The sequence below is a fragment of the Embiotoca jacksoni genome, unplaced genomic scaffold (assembly GCF_022577435.1).
Source record: "Embiotoca jacksoni isolate LCO1_2020_lvr unplaced genomic scaffold, fEmbJac1.0.p SCAF_34, whole genome shotgun sequence".
Taxonomy (NCBI): Eukaryota; Metazoa; Chordata; class Actinopteri; family Embiotocidae; genus Embiotoca; species Embiotoca jacksoni.
In genome coordinates, this window is record NW_027185386.1 from 131652 (window position 1) to 149975 (window position 18324).

An 18324-nucleotide genomic window follows, 5' to 3' on the forward strand; every position below is an offset into this window, starting at 1 on the left:
TGGGTTAGTCTACATGATGGGTCAGTCTACATGATGGGTTAGTCTACAGATGGGTCAGTCTGCATGATGGGTCAGTCTACATGATGGGTTAGTCTACATGATGGGTCAGTCTACATGATGGGTCAGTCTACATGATGGGTTAGTCTGCATGATGGGTTAGTCTACATGATGGGTCAGTCTGCATGATGGGTTAGTCTACATGATGGGTTAGTCTACATGATGGGTCAGTCTACATGATGGGTTAGTCTACATGATGGGTTAGTCTACATAATGGGTTAGTCTACATGATGGGTCAGTCTACATGATGGGTTAGTCTGCATGATGGGTTAGTCTACAGATGGGTCAGTCTGCATGATGGGTTAGTCTACATGATGGGTTAGTCTACATGATGGGTCAGTCTACATGATGGGTCAGTCTACATGATGGGTTAGTCTGCATGATGGGTTAGTCTACAGATGGGTCAGTCTGCATGATGGGTTAGTCTACATGATGGGTTAGTCTACATGATGGGTCAGTCTACATGATGGGTTAGTCTACATAATGGGTTAGTCTGCATGATGGGTCAGTCTACATGATGGGTTAGTCTACATGATGGGTCAGTCTACATGATGGGTCAGTCTACATGATGGGTTAGTCTACATGATGGGTCAGTCTACATGATGGGTTAGTCTACAGATGGGTCAGTCTGCATGATGGGTTAGTCTACATGATGGGTTAGTCTACATGATGGGTTAGTCTGCATGATGGGTCAGTCTACATGATGGGTTAGTCTACATGATGGGTCAGTCTGCATGATGGGTCAGTCTACATGATGGGTCAGTCTGCATGATGGGTCAGTCTGCATGATGGGTCAGTCTACATGATGGGTCAGTCTACATGATGGGTCAGTCTACATGATGGGTCAGTCTGCATGATGGGTCAGTCTACATGATGGGTCAGTCTGCATGATGGGTCAGTCTGCATGATGGGTCAGTCTACATGATGGGTCAGTCTGCATGATGGGTTAGTCTACATGATGGGTCAGTCTACATGATGGGTCAGTCTACATGATGGGTCAGTCTACATGATGGGTCAGTCTACATGATGGGTTAGTCTACAGATGGGTCAGTCTGCATGATGGGTTAGTCTACATGATGGGTTAGTCTACATGATGGGTTAGTCTGCATGATGGGTCAGTCTACATGATGGGTTAGTCTACATGATGGGTCAGTCTGCATGATGGGTCAGTCTACATGATGGGTCAGTCTGCATGATGGGTCAGTCTGCATGATGGGTCAGTCTACATGATGGGTCAGTCTACATGATGGGTCAGTCTGCATGATGGGTCAGTCTGCATGATGGGTCAGTCTACATGATGGGTCAGTCTACATGATGGGTCAGTCTGCATGATGGGTCAGTCTACATGATGGGTCAGTCTGCATGATGGGTCAGTCTACATGATGGGTCAGTCTGCATGATGGGTCAGTCTGCATGATGGGTCAGTCTACATGATGGGTCAGTCTGCATGATGGGTTAGTCTACATGATGGGTTAGTCTACATGATGGGTCAGTCTACATGATGGGTCAGTCTGCATGATGGGTCAGTCTGCATGATGGGTTAGTCTACATGATGGGTCAGTCTACATGATGGGTCAGTCTGCATGATGGGTTAGTCTACATGATGGGTTAGTCTACATGATGGGTTAGTCTACATGATGGGTCAGTCTACATGATGGGTTAGTCTACATGATGGGTCAGTCTACATGATGGGTTAGTCTACATGATGGGTCAGTCTACATGATGGGTTAGTCTACAGATGGGTCAGTCTGCATGATGGGTTAGTCTACATGATGGGTTAGTCTACATGATGGGTTAGTCTGCATGATGGGTCAGTCTACATGATGGGTTAGTCTGCATGATGGGTCAGTCTACATGATGGGTCAGTCTGCATGATGGGTCAGTCTACATGATGGGTCAGTCTACATGATGGGTCAGTCTACATGATGGGTCAGTCTGCATGATGGGTCAGTCTACATGATGGGTCAGTCTGCATGATGGGTCAGTCTGCATGATGGGTTAGTCTACATGATGGGTTAGTCTACATAATGGGTTAGTCTACATGATGGGTCAGTCTACATGATGGGTTAGTCTGCATGATGGGTTAGTCTACAGATGGGTCAGTCTGCATGATGGGTTAGTCTACATGATGGGTTAGTCTACATGATGGGTCAGTCTACATGATGGGTCAGTCTACATAATGGGTTAGTCTGCATGATGGGTCAGTCTACATGATGGGTTAGTCTACATGATGGGTCAGTCTACATGATGGGTCAGTCTGCATGATGGGTTAGTCTACATGATGGGTTAGTCTACATGATGGGTTAGTCTACATGATGGGTCAGTCTGCATGATGGGTTAGTCTACATGATGGGTTAGTCTACATGATGGGTCAGTCTACATGATGGGTTTGTCTACATAATGGGTTAGTCTGCATGATGGGTCAGTCTACATGATGGGTTAGTCTACATGATGGGTCAGTCTACATGATGGGTTAGTCTACATGATGGGTCAGTCTGCATGATGGGTTAGTCTACATGATGGGTTAGTCTACATGATGGGTCAGTCTACATGAACACAAAGTCTGAAATCATGACTTTTACTTTTAAAGAAGTATTTAAAGTATCTTTGCACATTTTTTTAATTGAGACGGAAGCCTTTTTTCTCCATACATGCACCAAAATGACAAAGAAAATGCAGTTAAAGTGATGATTTGAATGTCGGCTCCGACAAAGAGGAGGTGCTCCGACAAAGAGGAGGTGCTCGTGTCCTCCTCAGGACCCGATCACCCAGAATGCTCCGCGCCGAGGCAAGATGGAAGAACCCAGCAGCTGCGGGAGAACAATGTTTTGGCTCTAGACATTAAACCGGACTGCTGAGGGTGAACCACGCGAGCCAAAGCAGCGGGTCATGGTCCTGCACCGGTAAGAGAAGTTCCTAAAACAAGAAATCCACGTTTTGTGTGAAGAAGAGTCGGCGGGAGTTGAAGTCTTCGCACGAGACCGACAACAAAGCGCTGCAACGCTGTTAGCGCTAGTTAGCTGCTAAGTTAGCCGCTAGTCGGATGAGCATCATTGTTCACGGAGTTGGACGGGCCGAGTGTCGGAGCTCCTTCCCGGGTTCTCCTCCATCACTGGGTCGGTTTAACTGTTCGGGAACAAAGCCAACAACTCAGAGAACTCGGTAAAGAAGCCGTAAGGACGACGTGGAGGTTCTCCTCCGGTTCCAGCTGTTCTTCCAGGTTCTCTTCGTCTCATCACGAGGTTCCTTTAAATCCACGAAACAACAAAACTACGTTTCTGCCTCAAACACACTTTTACAAGGTTTTTGTTTTCGCTGGTTTTTCGCGCTCATATTTGCGCGATTTTGTGTTTTGATCCGATCAGATCCGCTGCGGTTGTTTCTGATTCTGCATCACAAAGGAGAAGGAGGAGGTGGAGGAGGAGGTGGAGGAGGAGGAGGTGGAGGAGGAGGAGGAGGGCCCGCAGGCGGGTTAGCAGGCGGTTAGCAGGCGGTTAGCTCGGCGGCTAATCCCACTGAAGTGACTGAAGTTCAGTTTTGCGGCCGCAGAGCTGGAAGATGTTCTCAAACACATCAGCAGTTATAATAAAACCTTCATGGGAAAATGCTGAAATGTAGTTTGGCAAGAGAGACCGCCGCATCCTGCTGGAGTTACTGAGTTTAGGTCACTTTATTTAGGTCCACTGGTTGTAACAGCTCATCCTGGTTTTTATTATGATTTGAATTGATAAAGAAAACTGCTGATTCTGAATATTCGTTCCTGGTAATAAACAGCAGCGAGAGGTTGTAGATCACGAGTTTACCTGTCCTACCTGAGACACCTGTCCTACCTGAGACCAGTTATCACCGTAGATTAGGAACATCATGATGTTGGATGTGAATACTTGTTTTGGTTTTAAAGCTGTAGTAGTGATGTCATGTTTTTCAAATGACCGCGCTGTTCTAGCTGTTTTATTATTTGCTTTTACCCACTTAGTCATTACATTGACATTACTGATGATTATTGATTTAAAAATCTCATTATGTTAATATATGTTAAAGCACCAATATATCGACGAACCTGGTAGAAAATATTGTCCCACTTGATTTTGTCAATATCGTCCGGCTCTGATATGGTCCGAGTCATCGAGTTAGAAGTAAATAACCGGATTTGTCACGTTCTGTGTTGATATAATCTAAACTGGAGCAAAACCTCAACCTGAAATACGAACGTGGACGTAACTCATTCGGAGCCGTTACAGGACACGCGCTTGATTTGTTTGTCCTGCAGCCGCATAATTACAGCCAACCGTCTTTCTAATGCGTTCTCTGTGTCCTCTCATTGGCAGATAAGCTCATCAAATAGGATGACTGGGTCAGACGGCCCATCAAACAGATTAACGCACCGCTTCCATCCCGTCTCCTGTTCTCGTGTTGTCTGGAGCTGCAGCCGAACACGCTGTGATCGAGCGGACAGAGTTTGAACGCTGTCGGCGGCTCGTTTCCACGTCTCATTGTTTCAGACCGAAACCCTTTGTTGACCCACAAATAGTCCGTTTAATCCGACTAAGCGCCTCGTCGTGAGATCAGAGGCCGTGACACCGATTCCTGAAGCTTAACGGGCTCCATCTCCGTTTTCATGTTGAATATCACTTGTGTGTATCCCGGCAGACTAATTGATAGATCGTGCTTATTAAAAAACGTGTTGTCACTCTGTTATTATGGTTTTTAACATCAACTGCTGCCATTCATTCTCCTCACAGGATGACACTGATTTCCACCCCATAGTTTTCCAGCCCGCCAGCCTTCACCATGAGCATCATTCAAGACAAACTCGGGAATGAATTCCTGCGCTCCAACGGGAACATGGACTCCAACTTCGGAGCGGGCATGATTATGTTCAGCCACCTCCCCCCGGTGACCAGCTTCACCCGGCTGGCCTCCCACTCCATCATGCAGGATCTTCCACCGCAAGAAATGATCCTGAAGAAGGAGCGCGACTCTCCTGACTGCGGCATGGGCACCCAGGGTGGCAGCCTGGGATGCGCGGGGGCGGGAGACTATGTTCACGCTATGGGGATCAAGCAGGAGAAGCTGTCGGAGCACGATTATCGCTTGCCGCTCTACCCGGGAGGTCTGGGGAAGAGCACGGAGCTGCTGGAGGTGACCGTCAGCAACAACCAGAACCTGCTGGTGCATGACCTCAACATGGCCAACGTAAGTACCACTGGTGGGACATCAGAGTGGGAGGGGTCAATATAGAGCAAAACAATTTGAATATTACAATAGTTGATCGAAAGAAAAGTAATTAAGTGATTTGTTAATCAGTTAAAATGGAAAGAAAATCTCAAAAGTGAAAACGCTCTCTTTATGGAAAATTTGGGGGTTTTGGTCAGAAATAACAAGACATTTGAACTGTTTTGTGAATTGTTGTCTCCGATCATTAACCGGCTAATCAACATCAGATCATGGGTGCAAAATGCCAATCGTAATCTCCTAAAGCTCAAGGTGACATCTGCACATCCTTGTTTTGTCTGACCAGCAGTCCCAGACACAAAGATAATCAACTGTTGTCACATAAGACAAAGAAACAGAGCCAAAAATATTGCTAAAAGATTAATTGGTTATTAACATATTTCCCATCAATTTTCAGGAGATCAGCGGCTTCATTAATCAGCTAATTGCTTCTGCTCTTATTTAAAGAAACCACCTTTCACTCTGGAAACAAGGATGAGCATTTTTTTACAACTATATCGCCTGAATTCAAGACTTTTCCAATGTCTTTTCTTGAGAAAAAGACTTCAGAGGATGGGAAACACTTTCACTCTTCTCCTTTGGGGAAAGTTTCCCTGAGACACCGTTAATCCAAGGAGACAAGAGTCCTCATCATTGAAGCCTTTTCTCTCATCCAAGTGAAACCTGAAATATGTTCATCCATAAAACCCACATTTGTGAAGCTTGTCACGGTTTTACAGTCGACCGGCTCTTGGTGCAGTCAGAAGTATGTTTTTTCTGACAGTTTGCACTTTTCAGACTCTTTCTGAGCTCCTCGTCTTGTCCTCTGGTGCGTTGTTGTGTTATTGGGTCGGTTTTTATATGGTTGTGACCAGCGTGGGATCAAATATCAGCAATATAAACCCAGATAAGTCTTAAAAAGCATTTCATTTGGAATGATTTCCAAGATCTGCTGTTTTGTCAAGCAGCTCATATTTTAAAGAAGGTGGAGGCGCTCGTGTGAAAAGTACTTACGGAGACATAAATCTACTGATGGCTTGAGATGGAAAGTAGTTTCTCTCTCTGGGTAGAAGGGTGATGTCATCCGGCCTCGGTGTGAATGAGAACGTCTCGGCGAGGACACGGCTGTCTTGTTTGAGCTCGCACTTCATTTCGGACGCCTTTTGTACTCATTCAAATAGAAATATACACATCCACACTCCGCTAACAATAGCAAGTCATCGGGGGTCATCGGGGCTGCACGTCGGAAACAGGAATCAATTGTTGTCTTCACTGGGACACATTTTTTTTTAAATTGTCTGTTCAAGGACAATTTCTTGTTTAACATGTTTATTTTAACAGAAGGAGCCTTTATAAATCACGGATTGACATTTGTCAAGCTTTTACTCTCAGAAGTAGAGCTGCAACCGTAGTGTTTCATATCATTCATTGCACTGAAGGTTATTTCTGAAATCGATTAATAGTTTGGTCTGTGAAATACTGGAAAACGGTGAGAAATGTTTTGTCAATCCAGATGTGCAAATCTCAAAGATTCTCTCACTTTTCAATTTTATAAAAGAGAAAAGCTGCAAATCGTCACATGTGCAAGTGGAACCAGGAAATGTTTAACATTTTTGCTTCAGAATATAATTCAAATAATTAATCAGTTGTCAAAAGAGTTGCAGATTTATTTTCTGCCACCTGACCTGCTGCAGATGTGCTGAGGAGCTAAAGTTCAATGATGAAATACAGTCTGTATTATTTCGGTATGTTGATGAGTCGCTGCACTTCTCACACTGATGTCACTTTTTGTTTGTGCAGCAGTTCTTTACCCACCAGGCCAAAAATGCTCGAGATGTATCGGACCCATTTTTCTTTTGGCTCGACTTCACCGTGTTTGTCCCCTAAAGATTGTTCTGATTTTGTGAACAGCAGGCGCGCCCACATTATCTCCATATATCTCCATATGGCAGCGAGGAGCAGTGGGCTCACGGAGAGAAAAACGGCCGGCCGGATGGTAAACAGAAAGAAGAAAAGGAGGAATCGGGAGCCTCATTTTCCTCCTTTCTGAATTGTTTGTGCTGAAGCTTACGGAGGAGAAATCCTTCTGAATGTTTGGTGTGTGCAGTTTGTGCATTTCATTCAGCTCGAATAGAAGATTTAAAGCTCTCACAATGAATTACAGGCTGCATATCCGTAAAAGAGCCATAAATTTAGTGCTTTGTTAATCCCGCCCACTAGAACCACATCTTGCACAACGAGTTTCCAGCTGACAATCACTCGACATGGTCCAAGTGTTTGGTTTGTTTGTGAGTAACAAACTTGTTTGCACGATAGTTTGGAGACTAACGGCGCTTAACCTTCGATCGAGTGATTTCCTTGTCATGGCCGGCTCTCACGGCCCGCTCCCTCTCCCCTTTGTCATCCTCACAGCTGCAGAGTCAGTTAGGAAAGGAGCCCACTGGGAGAAAAGGTCGGAGGTCAAATGGTGATGGACAGGAGGGTAAATCGAGGAGGAAGAGAAGCGAAGCAAAGGTTTGTCTTGGATTTATGTATTCGTGAATGTCGTATTTTATTTAGTCCTCGACACACTTATGTACATCGACGGTTAAATATTATCAAACAGAAAAGAGGTTTTATATTTATATATTTAGAGTAAGCTGCAATCCAGTCTAGTTTTTGTCAAATAAGAAATAAAAGTAATGATTGCTTTAAAATAATTTCTATACTGGTAAATGTGTATTTTCATTTTATAGTTAAACATGAATAGCACAAATCTGATGTATGATAAATTGTCTGTTCATGTTTAATTTGAAGGAAAACAACCTTATTCATGTAGAGATGAGCTGAGGAAAAAGTGTTGATGCTGCGATTTCACGCCGTATCTCATTTGGCTGCATATTGTATTTTTCTTTGTCTTTGTGTATAAACAGTGAAAAATAGTTTACAACTTTCAGCTTTTCTATGTTGATATTTGAAGTGATTATAACCAAAGATTTGTACATAATTATTGGTGCCTGTTTTATTATTCTTGTATGTTGGCTAACTGGAAACGATATCCTTTGTTTATATCCTAAATATTAAATATCCTAAATTATTAGTCAGACTTTGTGTTTGTGCTCCAGAAAAAGTATATTGTGCATCTCATACCAAGTTTGAAGAAGTGAACGTGGCCGACGGAAGATTTTAAATCCGTTCGTTAGACGACTGAATCTGACTGAATCTCTCTCCTGTGTTGTTGCGCAGCAATCAATGATGCTGGATGCAGATGGATGCGGCTTGTCTCCAGGAAACAAGCCTCACATCTGTGAACACTGCGCTGCATCCTTCAGGAGCTCCTATCACCTACGCAGACACGTCCTCATTCACACAGGTGCTGCAGACTTCCTCCTCAGTGCTCACCTGTTCACCTGTGTGTGTTTGTCTGATTATCACAAGAAGGAAAGTGTTGATGCCAGGCGGCAGATACTGAAAATAAAGTGTGAACGTCACGCTTCTCTGTGCAGTACTTTGGAATAACTGCGTGTTTGGTCAATTTCAGTGATGCTCTCCCTGTTGGAGAAACAGGGAGACCACCATTAAAGGAGAAATCGCACATCGATCTGTCCATGAAAACATCTTCAGTTGTGGTCATTGAGGCTTGTTGTATTTTGAAAGCCATTTAAAAGATGAAGTGTGTATGGGAGGCCGGTTGTTGGTCATTAAATAATACGGCGGTTTAAAACACTAACGGTGTCTCCTGCTGTCCGACTGCTTCCTCCTTTCTTTTAAGAATTACTTTTATTTTCCTAGTTTCATATCTCCGTCAGACTCATTAGCTGTTACGTGATAATTGTGCCGTCCACAAACCTGCCAGGTCAGTGATCTAGAAAATTGATTTTAAGAGTGGAATATCTGCTGGGGGTCGTGAACTATTGATCACATGAGGCACGAATAAAACAGTTTGATTTTTTTTTTTTTTTTTTTTGGGGGGGGGGATTGTTCCCTTGAAAATGTCTAGCTTAAGAAATACCATTTTGTTTGTTTTAACAATAATTTAATAGCCATTAAAAACTTGTTTTGAAAAAAATGGAGAAAAATTTACTTTGGAGTTTGATTTGGAAGTTTTTCATTCACCACTCTAAAAACACAAATTCACAAAGGATAAAAGTTTATATTTCACCAAGAGCACGTTTGAATAACCATACAACTCTTATTCTGTTGGGGAGTTTCTATTTTACCACCAGAAATGCCAAAGAGTTGAATCAACATCTTTGAGAAACGCTAGTAACTATTGCATTGAGTTACACGTTGTTGTACACATGCTTTTGTCTTTCTACTAATCCTGTGTTCATGAATCATGTCACAGATGTGTAACGAACATCTGGTGGAATCCACATTTCAACTGTAGACATCTCGTGCTTTTTATTTCAGGTGAAAGACCCTTCAGATGCAGTCAGTGCAACATGAGCTTCATTCAGAAGTACCTTCTCCAGCGACACGAGAAAATCCACAGTGGTGAGTGATGTGGGGAGCGGAGGTGGGGGGTGGGGGTGATGTAATGGAGGATAACCAACCTCTGTTTGTGTGGCAGGAGAGAAGCCGTTCAGCTGTGACCAGTGTAACATGCGGTTCATTCAGAAGTACCACATGGAGCGACACAAGAGGACGCACAGCGGCGAGAAGCCGTACCGCTGTGAGACCTGCCAGCAGGTTAAACCTCCATCTTCATCTCTGCTGGGTCTCAACCACATTCTTTGTTCTGTATGCTCATTACTTTTTTTGCAGTTATTTTAAAGAAAACATTGTGGTGTTTGTGTCCATCAGTATTTTTCTAGGACAGACAGACTGCTGAAGCACAAGCGAACCTGTGGAGAAGCCATAAAGAAGGGGCTGGATCCCGGGATGATGGACCTGGGTTGTGTCGACATGGGACACGGCAGCTATGGAATCACTCAGGGAAACGCCGGGAGTTCTGGTAGGAAGAGGGGGAAGTCCAAAAATTGTGGTGAGGGAGGAGAGCGCAGGAAGAAGAAGGGAGATGGAGGAGGAGGAGGAGGAGCAGGGGTGAGGGTACCGCACATTCACGGCGCCGCGTCCTACAGCATCCACGATTACTCTGTGGAGAATCAAACGGTGTCATCCTCGACCGAGCCGGGACCCAGCATGCAGCAGGGTCACCACGGCCGAGCTCCAAAGATGGCGTTCAAGAAGGCCAACCGTAAGGGCCTGGATAAAGCGGGTCTGGAGCAGGCCAAAGTGGGCCCGTTGGAGCGGGGCGGGGCCATGGACGGCCTCATGCAGGGTAACGGGCCCAAAGTCGGGCCCCCCAGCAGCAACTACGACGACGCCATGCAGTTTCTGAAGAAGAGACGTTACCTTCACGCGGCCAACAACGCCAACACCTCAGGACCGGCGGCGGGGGGAGGAGCCGGCAGCGAGTACGACGTCAGCGTTCACCTGTCCTCCCAGCCGTCCGTCATCCAGGGCGCGGTTTCCAGCCTGATGGACAGCGACGCTCCGCTGAGTCTCGACAAGTCAGGGATCCCCGACGAGGTGCTGCAGAGCATCCTGGACCAGTACACGCAGAAACCCGACGGCTCGCAGCACGACGTCCACTTCGACATCGGCGACCAGCACGTGGAGCTGAACTCGGCCGACATCCTGTCGGGAGACAAGACCGTCGTGATGCACGAGTACTCCCGCTTCCTGCTGCAGGCCTTGGAGCGCACCAGCCACAGTGCCAGCTTCCCCCTGGGGCCCGGCCTTCCCGCCTCGGGACCCTTCCCCAGTTCCCACCCAGGAAACCCGCTCTACGCCGACAAGAACATCTACACCACGTCTCCGCTGGAGTGCGTGTTCAGCCAGTCGGTGGCGTCGCCTTCGCTGCCCTCCTCTGTGCCAAAGTCTCACTTCGCGATGCTGACGGGCTCCTCGCCGCAGCACGGCTTCCATCTGAGCAGCCTGGAGGCCCCCCCCCACCAGCAGCTCACCCCGTCTCAGGAGCTCACCGAGCAGATGGAGAAGCAGCACTCCTCCACCCCCCCGTCATCCTACCAGATCAGCCCGTCTGACCTGAGCGGCCACAAGAACCAGCCGCGGGTGAAGAACGGCGCGGCGGTCTACCCTCTGGCCTCCTCGCAGGACCTGGACTCCTCCAAGACCTCCTACCAGATAGAAAACTTTGCTCAGGCCTTCGGCGCCCAGTTCAAGGTGGACGGCCGCGGCTTGTCTTACGGCACCGACTCCAGCGGGGAGGTGGATCACAGGATACAGATGGATCACAGGATACAGATGGATCACAGGATACAGATGGATCACAGGATACAGATGGATCACAGGATACAGATGGATCACAGGATACAGGTGGATCACAGGATACGGACGCCCGTGTCTGAATTCTCAGGGTTTAGTAGTTTGTTATCTGATGTCAGTGAGCCAGTAAGTACAGGTTCCAAAACTCCAACAAGCCAAAGCTACAGATGAGAGCCTGAGAGGGAGAGAACACTGTCGTTAACATTGTTCTTATTTTAATTTTTTTAGTGCTCCTATTTTATTATTATTATTATTATTATTATTATTATTATTGTTATTATTTTTTTATTTTTTTAAGTGACAACTATATTTGAATTATACTGATGCTCTGTCTTTGTGCCCCTCCTCTCTTCGCAATAAGCCTGCGAGGCTTCCTGCAGATGCAATTTTTTTTTTAATTTTTTTTTTGAAGTATCTGGTGTTTTTAAGTTAAATATGTATTTTACTGTTTTATTCCTGTCATGTTAGTGACATTAGGTCTGGTCATTAAGCACGAACTGAAAGTAAGTTTTGAGTAAAGCGCAGCGCCGGGCGTATTTCTTTTCCAACGAGCTGAAGTGTTTGAGCAATCAACTTTACAAGCGTAACATAATAATAATAATAATAATAAAAGAAACAACCACAACGGCAGGGAATAGCCCAGAGATGAAATAGCAAAAAAAAAAAAAAAAAGAAAGGAAAAAAAGCTGTTTGTCTGTTACAAGGTTAAAAGTATTACTCAGGAAAAAGTGTAAAAAGCAGCTTGCGAGGTGCAGCGAGCTCTCTGCGGAAGTTTGTGACTTCAAAGCGGATTTTTTTCTTATGTTTTATTACTTGTTGAATGAGATAGAATTGATGACATAAACAGACTGCTGCCAGCTCACTTGAACACTGAAAACACTTTCTACTTCGCTATATAGAGATTATGGTACTTTCATGTCAATGTGAAACTCATGTTTGCTTCGATAAGGGCCATATATATATATATATATCTATATATATCTCTATATATATATAGATATATGTATATATTTATATATATTTATAAGAATATATATGATGTAAGATAACAGTTTTAATCGGCCTGCCAGTTGAAGTCGAGGAAGAACGAGGGCTGTTCGGGGCGACATGTTGTCCTCGGTATATTTTTGGAGAACAAAAGTGATGTTCAGGCTTTTCTTTGGCCAATAGAGGGCGCTGTTGCACAGTGATAGAGCCCCGCGCGCTCCTCTTCCTCCTCTTATTTCTTTAAAACGAATCCCTTTAGCACTTTGAGCCATTTTCGTACGTGGAGTAAGGTTCCCCCCCGGCCGGACGATGGGAGCTCAAACACCAGGAAGGAACCGGCCTTCATCCAGATGGTGTTTCTGGGGGTGGAACATATTATGGGATGGGGAGTACCCCCCTTTTGTTTGGGTAGCATAGTTTCTGTGAGATGAAGGGAGGGCAGGGTGGATATCTGGAAAACGTGGGATTTTTTTTCATGAACGTTTTCTCATACGTTTAAGGGAGGGTTTAGCGCGGGTGGGCGGGGCTTTTTAAAAACCCAGTCATATTTAATCGGGATAATGTAAATGCAATTCAAACCCCTAGTTTTTAGTTTGACTTGTTATCCAACTTTAGCAGCTTTTGCTTTCTTATTGACTTTGATGACAAAAAAAATGTGTTAGTGATCAAGTATTTCTTCAGCTGTTACTGAGGCAGCCACATGCAAATGAGCAAAGAAAAGATGGCTGCCCCGCTCATGTGTATACATTTAGATCTTTTGGCGAGCATATTTGTCCCATTAGAAATTTGGTGCCTATTCCTCAGAAGTGCAGGTGCAAGATATTGTCTAGTAAATGTTAAATGTAAAAAAAAAAAAAAAAAAAAAAAAAATTATGTAATTTTTTTTCCTTGTAAAGACAACAATAATTGCGCCGTCTTCCACAGCAACAACTGGCCTCGAGTGCTGGAAATGAAATCACTGCTGAACGAACCCTGATGGCCTGTTGTTTTAAACAATCATTAAACGTGGCAGAGTAAAATGCAATGCTGTAATATCGGAAAAAGCCGATACGTTGCCATGTTGAACGGTTGAGGCGTTAAAGAATATCGGCCTCACATATACCTCATATCACAATAAACCAGGACAAACGGAGGGACGGTTTGTGTTTGTAGCAGAAATGCTGTTGTGTGTAAAAATGTGCGACTATTTTTAAACCTTTGTGTACGTGACATTTATGTGACCCAATATGCCGCCGCTGCTTCAGGGTTTGTGTAAATGTCTCATGCCAACCAGTGTTTGGTCTCTTCTGTTCGACCTCTCCACATCTCATTTGCCATATTGTTTCAGTACGCTTATTGTTTACAAAAAAATGTACAAAACACTACATCTTACTTTATTCTGACCCCTGTATAAATTGCATTTTATCCCCCTTTTTTTTTTTTTTTTAAATCACCACCAAATTTTTTGTAGTTAATGATATCTTCCATTTTTATGTTCTTTCAGGTTCGTGTGACGCGTTTCACGAGACTACTTGTCCAATGAATTAAAAAAAAAAAAAAAAAAAAGATTGATTAGGGAGAAAACAATAAAAAATGTTATCAAGAAAAAGTCTTTGCTTCCATGAGTTCTTATCAGAGGTGTTAATGGAGAGTCTTTGCTGCTAGTGTCGCATGCAAGAGTCTTAATGTAGCCTGTTTTATTTCCACCACTAGAGGGCGCTGATGCTCTGCTGCTGTCGGCCATTAGCTTGCAACACTTAATGCCTTGAACCTTTTAGCAGCTGCTTGGTTGTCTAACATCATATGGATCATGTGTTTGCAGTTTGAGGTAGGAAACCTTTGACTTTAACTTAAGCTCACTTTGAACTTTATAGTTTCTTATTGAAGCCCACTTCACTGATAGGTTTCTGTTTATTTAAAAGGATTATATAAATACGTGTTTATCAACTAGCGGGTTATATTCCAGATGTTTCGTGGATGTGTGCATGAGAAAAAAAGTCAAACTTATTTTGAAGTGTACAGAACTTCTAATGCTGCACTTTTACTTTGAAGGGCACGTGTTTGCCAGCGTGCGTGCAGCTGTTTGCTGCCATTGTTGTCATGACGATAACGACCAAATCTAATCTCGTCACATCATCGGTCGCTGTGTATTACTGCATCTTTTGTGAAGTCAGTGGGGAAAAGAAATGCTGGTTAATCTTTGATTAAAGTTGGATTCACAGTCAAATGAGTGGATTTAACAGACGGGGAATGTAAAGCAGACGTGTCTCGTGTTATTTGTATCGTACATGAGGACTTCACACAGAAAGCTACGGAGTTCCTTCAGCAGCACGTCCAGGGATTAACAGGAACGCTGCAACGCTTTCTTCTTTTAAAGAGGCCTTTAATGAACTGCATGGTTTCACAGTCACTCTTATAAAACCACATCACACCTCATGAACATCGCTGACCTGAGAGCAAAGACTTCATTTGTATTGCAAATTATTTCTCTTCAACATTAACCGTCATGTCGCCTGCTGCCGTTACACATTCATCCTGGCAAAAAAGTCCTTTTCGACATTTTCCTATATTAGTTATCACATTGGCACAAGTTAAAGCCCAACACATTACTATCGAACTGCCTTTTGACCTCTTACGTCACGTGGAGTCAACACACCTGTTTAAATACATAACTCATAGATCTTATGATAAATGATTTCCAGTCTGCTTCGTCATTCAGTTGCTGTTGGGGAATATGTTAACATTACATAGAAGACACAACATTAAACGCATTTACACTAAAAAATGAAATATGCAAACAAGTCAAACATGCAAAACTCACAATCAACAAAAAAAAGACTGTTCCAGATAAATATTTGATGTAAATAGAGCACATTGAGGCACCAGTGTTAAAGTAATGTAGATGAGCAGGCGTTTCCTTTTCAGCATCTTTTCTGGGGAATTAACCTGCTTCCTAAAACCAGAACCAGAACCAGAACCAGACGGTGTTCGTGACACCGTGAGCTGAGTGTCGGATGGATTTGTAGATCTTTTTGTACTTTTCGTCCTGTTGGTGACCGCGTGTTCTTTTTAATGGCGTGATGACGACGTGACCAAAGTTCTCGCTTTGTTGGTTTTATCCAAACTTTCTGTACATCATGAGTCGATTTTTCTGATTGTTGACTCAGTGATGAAGGATCAGGCCATAACAAGTCTGGAGAGTGAACCGGAGGGATGCGGTTCTGTTTGTTAGGAGTTGTGTTGCTCAGATAAAACAGTCCTCTGTTGAAGCTGCGTTACACGGAGCTCAGTAAACCCTGCGGGAGGTCTGCCAGGCATGCAGACAGCGTCTGTGCTCTTGTTCACTCTTACTGCTTCCTGCCGTCGGCACGGTGACGTGCACACGATGCTCTTATCGTCAGACTACATGACCTGTTGTGTACACAGTGAGATAGTGAATGAGGAACAACAATGAAGGGAAGTTTTAATGATGTTGTAACATGATTCACGAGTGCAGATCAATTATACACAGAATGAAATGTTTTCCTTTTGTCTTCTCTCTGGAGGCAGCGATGCTGTTTGTTGGCCAACAGCACTTTGATCCACATCTCTACAACCATTGCTCCTATTATTCACTGCATTTAGTACATTCACGGTTCCCAGAGGATGGACGCACAAAGAAAGTGATGTGATGTGCAGAATTAGCAGAGAGCTCTTTCTGAAGGAGAGAGAGAGAAGAGCATCTCGCCCAACACTCAACTTTCTCTTTTCCCTTTTAGGAAGAGTCAAACGGCCCGTATGGCTCCGGAGACAAAAGTTGGTCTTTTGGTACTTTGGTTGTATTTTGGTTGCATCAGCCTCAGGTTTACTTCTGTGTTGATTGCCAGTTAGAAGAATGTTCACATTCTAGCACGCTAAACTAAAGCGATGAACATTAAAACCTCAGTTAGCATGTTGATGCTAGCACACATAAAGAATCACGGTACCATGAGCACAATTTTAAGGTACATACTTAAATTAAGGAGTTATTTCCATTTCAAACCAACTGACGTGTCTATTTCATCACATTTTAGAGAAAAATATGCACCATTTATTACTATTATTGAAAACATGTTAAGCATTAAGCTGCAGATTTGGATTATTATAATGAATGAATAAATAGTGGTTTATTACTGTAGATCAAACGACCTAACAGTGTATAAAGTAGTCAAATCAGCTGCAACATTAGTGATGCTTACATATCAGTAATCAACATCTGATCTCCCATCTTCCATAAAGAGAAGTTACTTTTACTTTTAGTATTTTCAAATATATTTTGATGCTAATCCTTTTGTCTGTACTTGTAACAGTATTTCTACAGTATGTATTGCTATTTTCACTTAAGTAAGATGTGGGTTCGTCTGTGCCTCAGAGTTTCTAACATGGCTGGACTCTCTGTTGTTCATCTGTATCCGGCATAAAACAGGATCAAACATAATTAATGCAGACACACAGTTAACAGTGATTTTCATGCTCTTTGGTCCAAAAATGTCTCTTCAAGCAATTTTTTTTTCACTTTGAGAAAAGGCTGAGAATAGCCTCCATCGCAGAAAATAACAGTTTATATGAAAAAAGAAAATGTCCTTGTACGAAATTAAGAATGTCAAACTTTCTCCCTGAAATAAGACACACTTGTGTCAACAGTGATTTAATCTTGATGGTTGTCAGGCTGAAAACCAACACAAGCTGTTCAGAAATGTGGCAACGTCCTGAAGTATTTGCAGGAGATAAGAGTGAGGTCAGCAAGGTGTGTGTGTGTGTGTGTGTGTGTGTGTGTGTGTGTGTGTGTGTGTGTGTGTGTGTGTGTGTGTGTGTGTGTGTGTGTGTGTGTGTGTGTTCATATTGTTAATACACTGCTGGATATTTGTTATGTCTTTGATTGGGGAGCGACCGTAAAATAAGAAATAAAGGATGAATCATATTTACCATGAATCATGTCCGCTCCTCGGTTAAACAATGACTCAAGCTTTCATACATCCGGGTCGAACAATAAAAATCACCAATAAATGTTCCAGAACTGTAATATTAAGTTTTCAAACACTTTGTGTTTTGATGTGTTTACACTGCAAAACATGAAGTTTGTATGTCAAACTTTATTTCAAAACCTGTTGCATGAAAAGCCAAGAATATAAATATGATTTTTTCCCCCCCAGGTTCAAATACAAATGTAAAGCAATCAGCCAAGAATATCCTCAACAATTTGTCATAATGACGACATGCATGGTTTTATTGATGTGCTAATAAGGAAGTTATTCAATGAAGCATCTTCAACATTTCCTCATATTACTGTTATTTTTTTTTAATCTTGGGTACAATATGCCTCAGGTGTATTATAAACAAAAACATTCTAACTGAAATAATGACACCATCAATAATTCATAGTTCACAGTTACAGAAGAAAAGAAAAACTCAAATCCTTCCTTGTTAATGAGCGGAAAGGTTTTAATCAGTCAGGATTATTAGATGTGATGAGCAGGCCGTCCTCGTAAAGACAAATCCATCAGGAGATGTCTGTCTCAAACTTTTCTCAACAATTTCCTTTTCCTCAACAATCCAGAGTCATCTTTCATTAAAGAAGCAGAATATCTGGACTGGTCATGTAATAAAACAGTGATGATGAACCCAGTTCCAACATCAGGTCTTTGTTTGGGTGTTGAACAAAGATCTTTGACCAGTTATTTGTAGACGTTGAAAGTTGGCACAGTTTTGTGACAAAGTTCTGGAAACACGCTTCATGAGGAGGAAACCCATATTTACTTTTTTTCAGTCGTAAATCTGCTCGTCTGAACGGGTTTC

The 18324-nt window shown here is 43.2% G+C and overlaps 1 protein-coding gene across 3 annotated transcripts; it reads left to right on the forward strand.

The window, feature by feature from the left end:
* Positions 1-2844: 2844 nt before the first annotated feature.
* On the forward strand, positions 2845-14121 carry znf281a (zinc finger protein 281a). 3 transcript variants are annotated; one of them, XM_069165372.1, is made up of 7 exons: positions 2845-3359; positions 4800-5253; positions 7684-7785; positions 8497-8623; positions 9664-9747; positions 9824-9942; positions 10057-14121. In XM_069165372.1, the coding sequence occupies exons 2-7, from the start codon at positions 4849-4851 to the stop codon at positions 11713-11715; spliced, it is 2496 nt and encodes an 831-aa protein (XP_069021473.1). In that variant the 5' UTR covers positions 2845-3359; positions 4800-4848; the 3' UTR covers positions 11716-14121. The 3 variants fall into 3 exon arrangements, with proteins under 3 accessions (XP_069021473.1, XP_069021472.1, XP_069021474.1); XM_069165371.1 differs by having other exon boundaries at positions 2845-2960; XM_069165373.1 differs by lacking the exon at positions 2845-3359 and adding an exon at positions 3539-4691.
* Positions 14122-18324: the final 4203 nt, after the last annotated feature.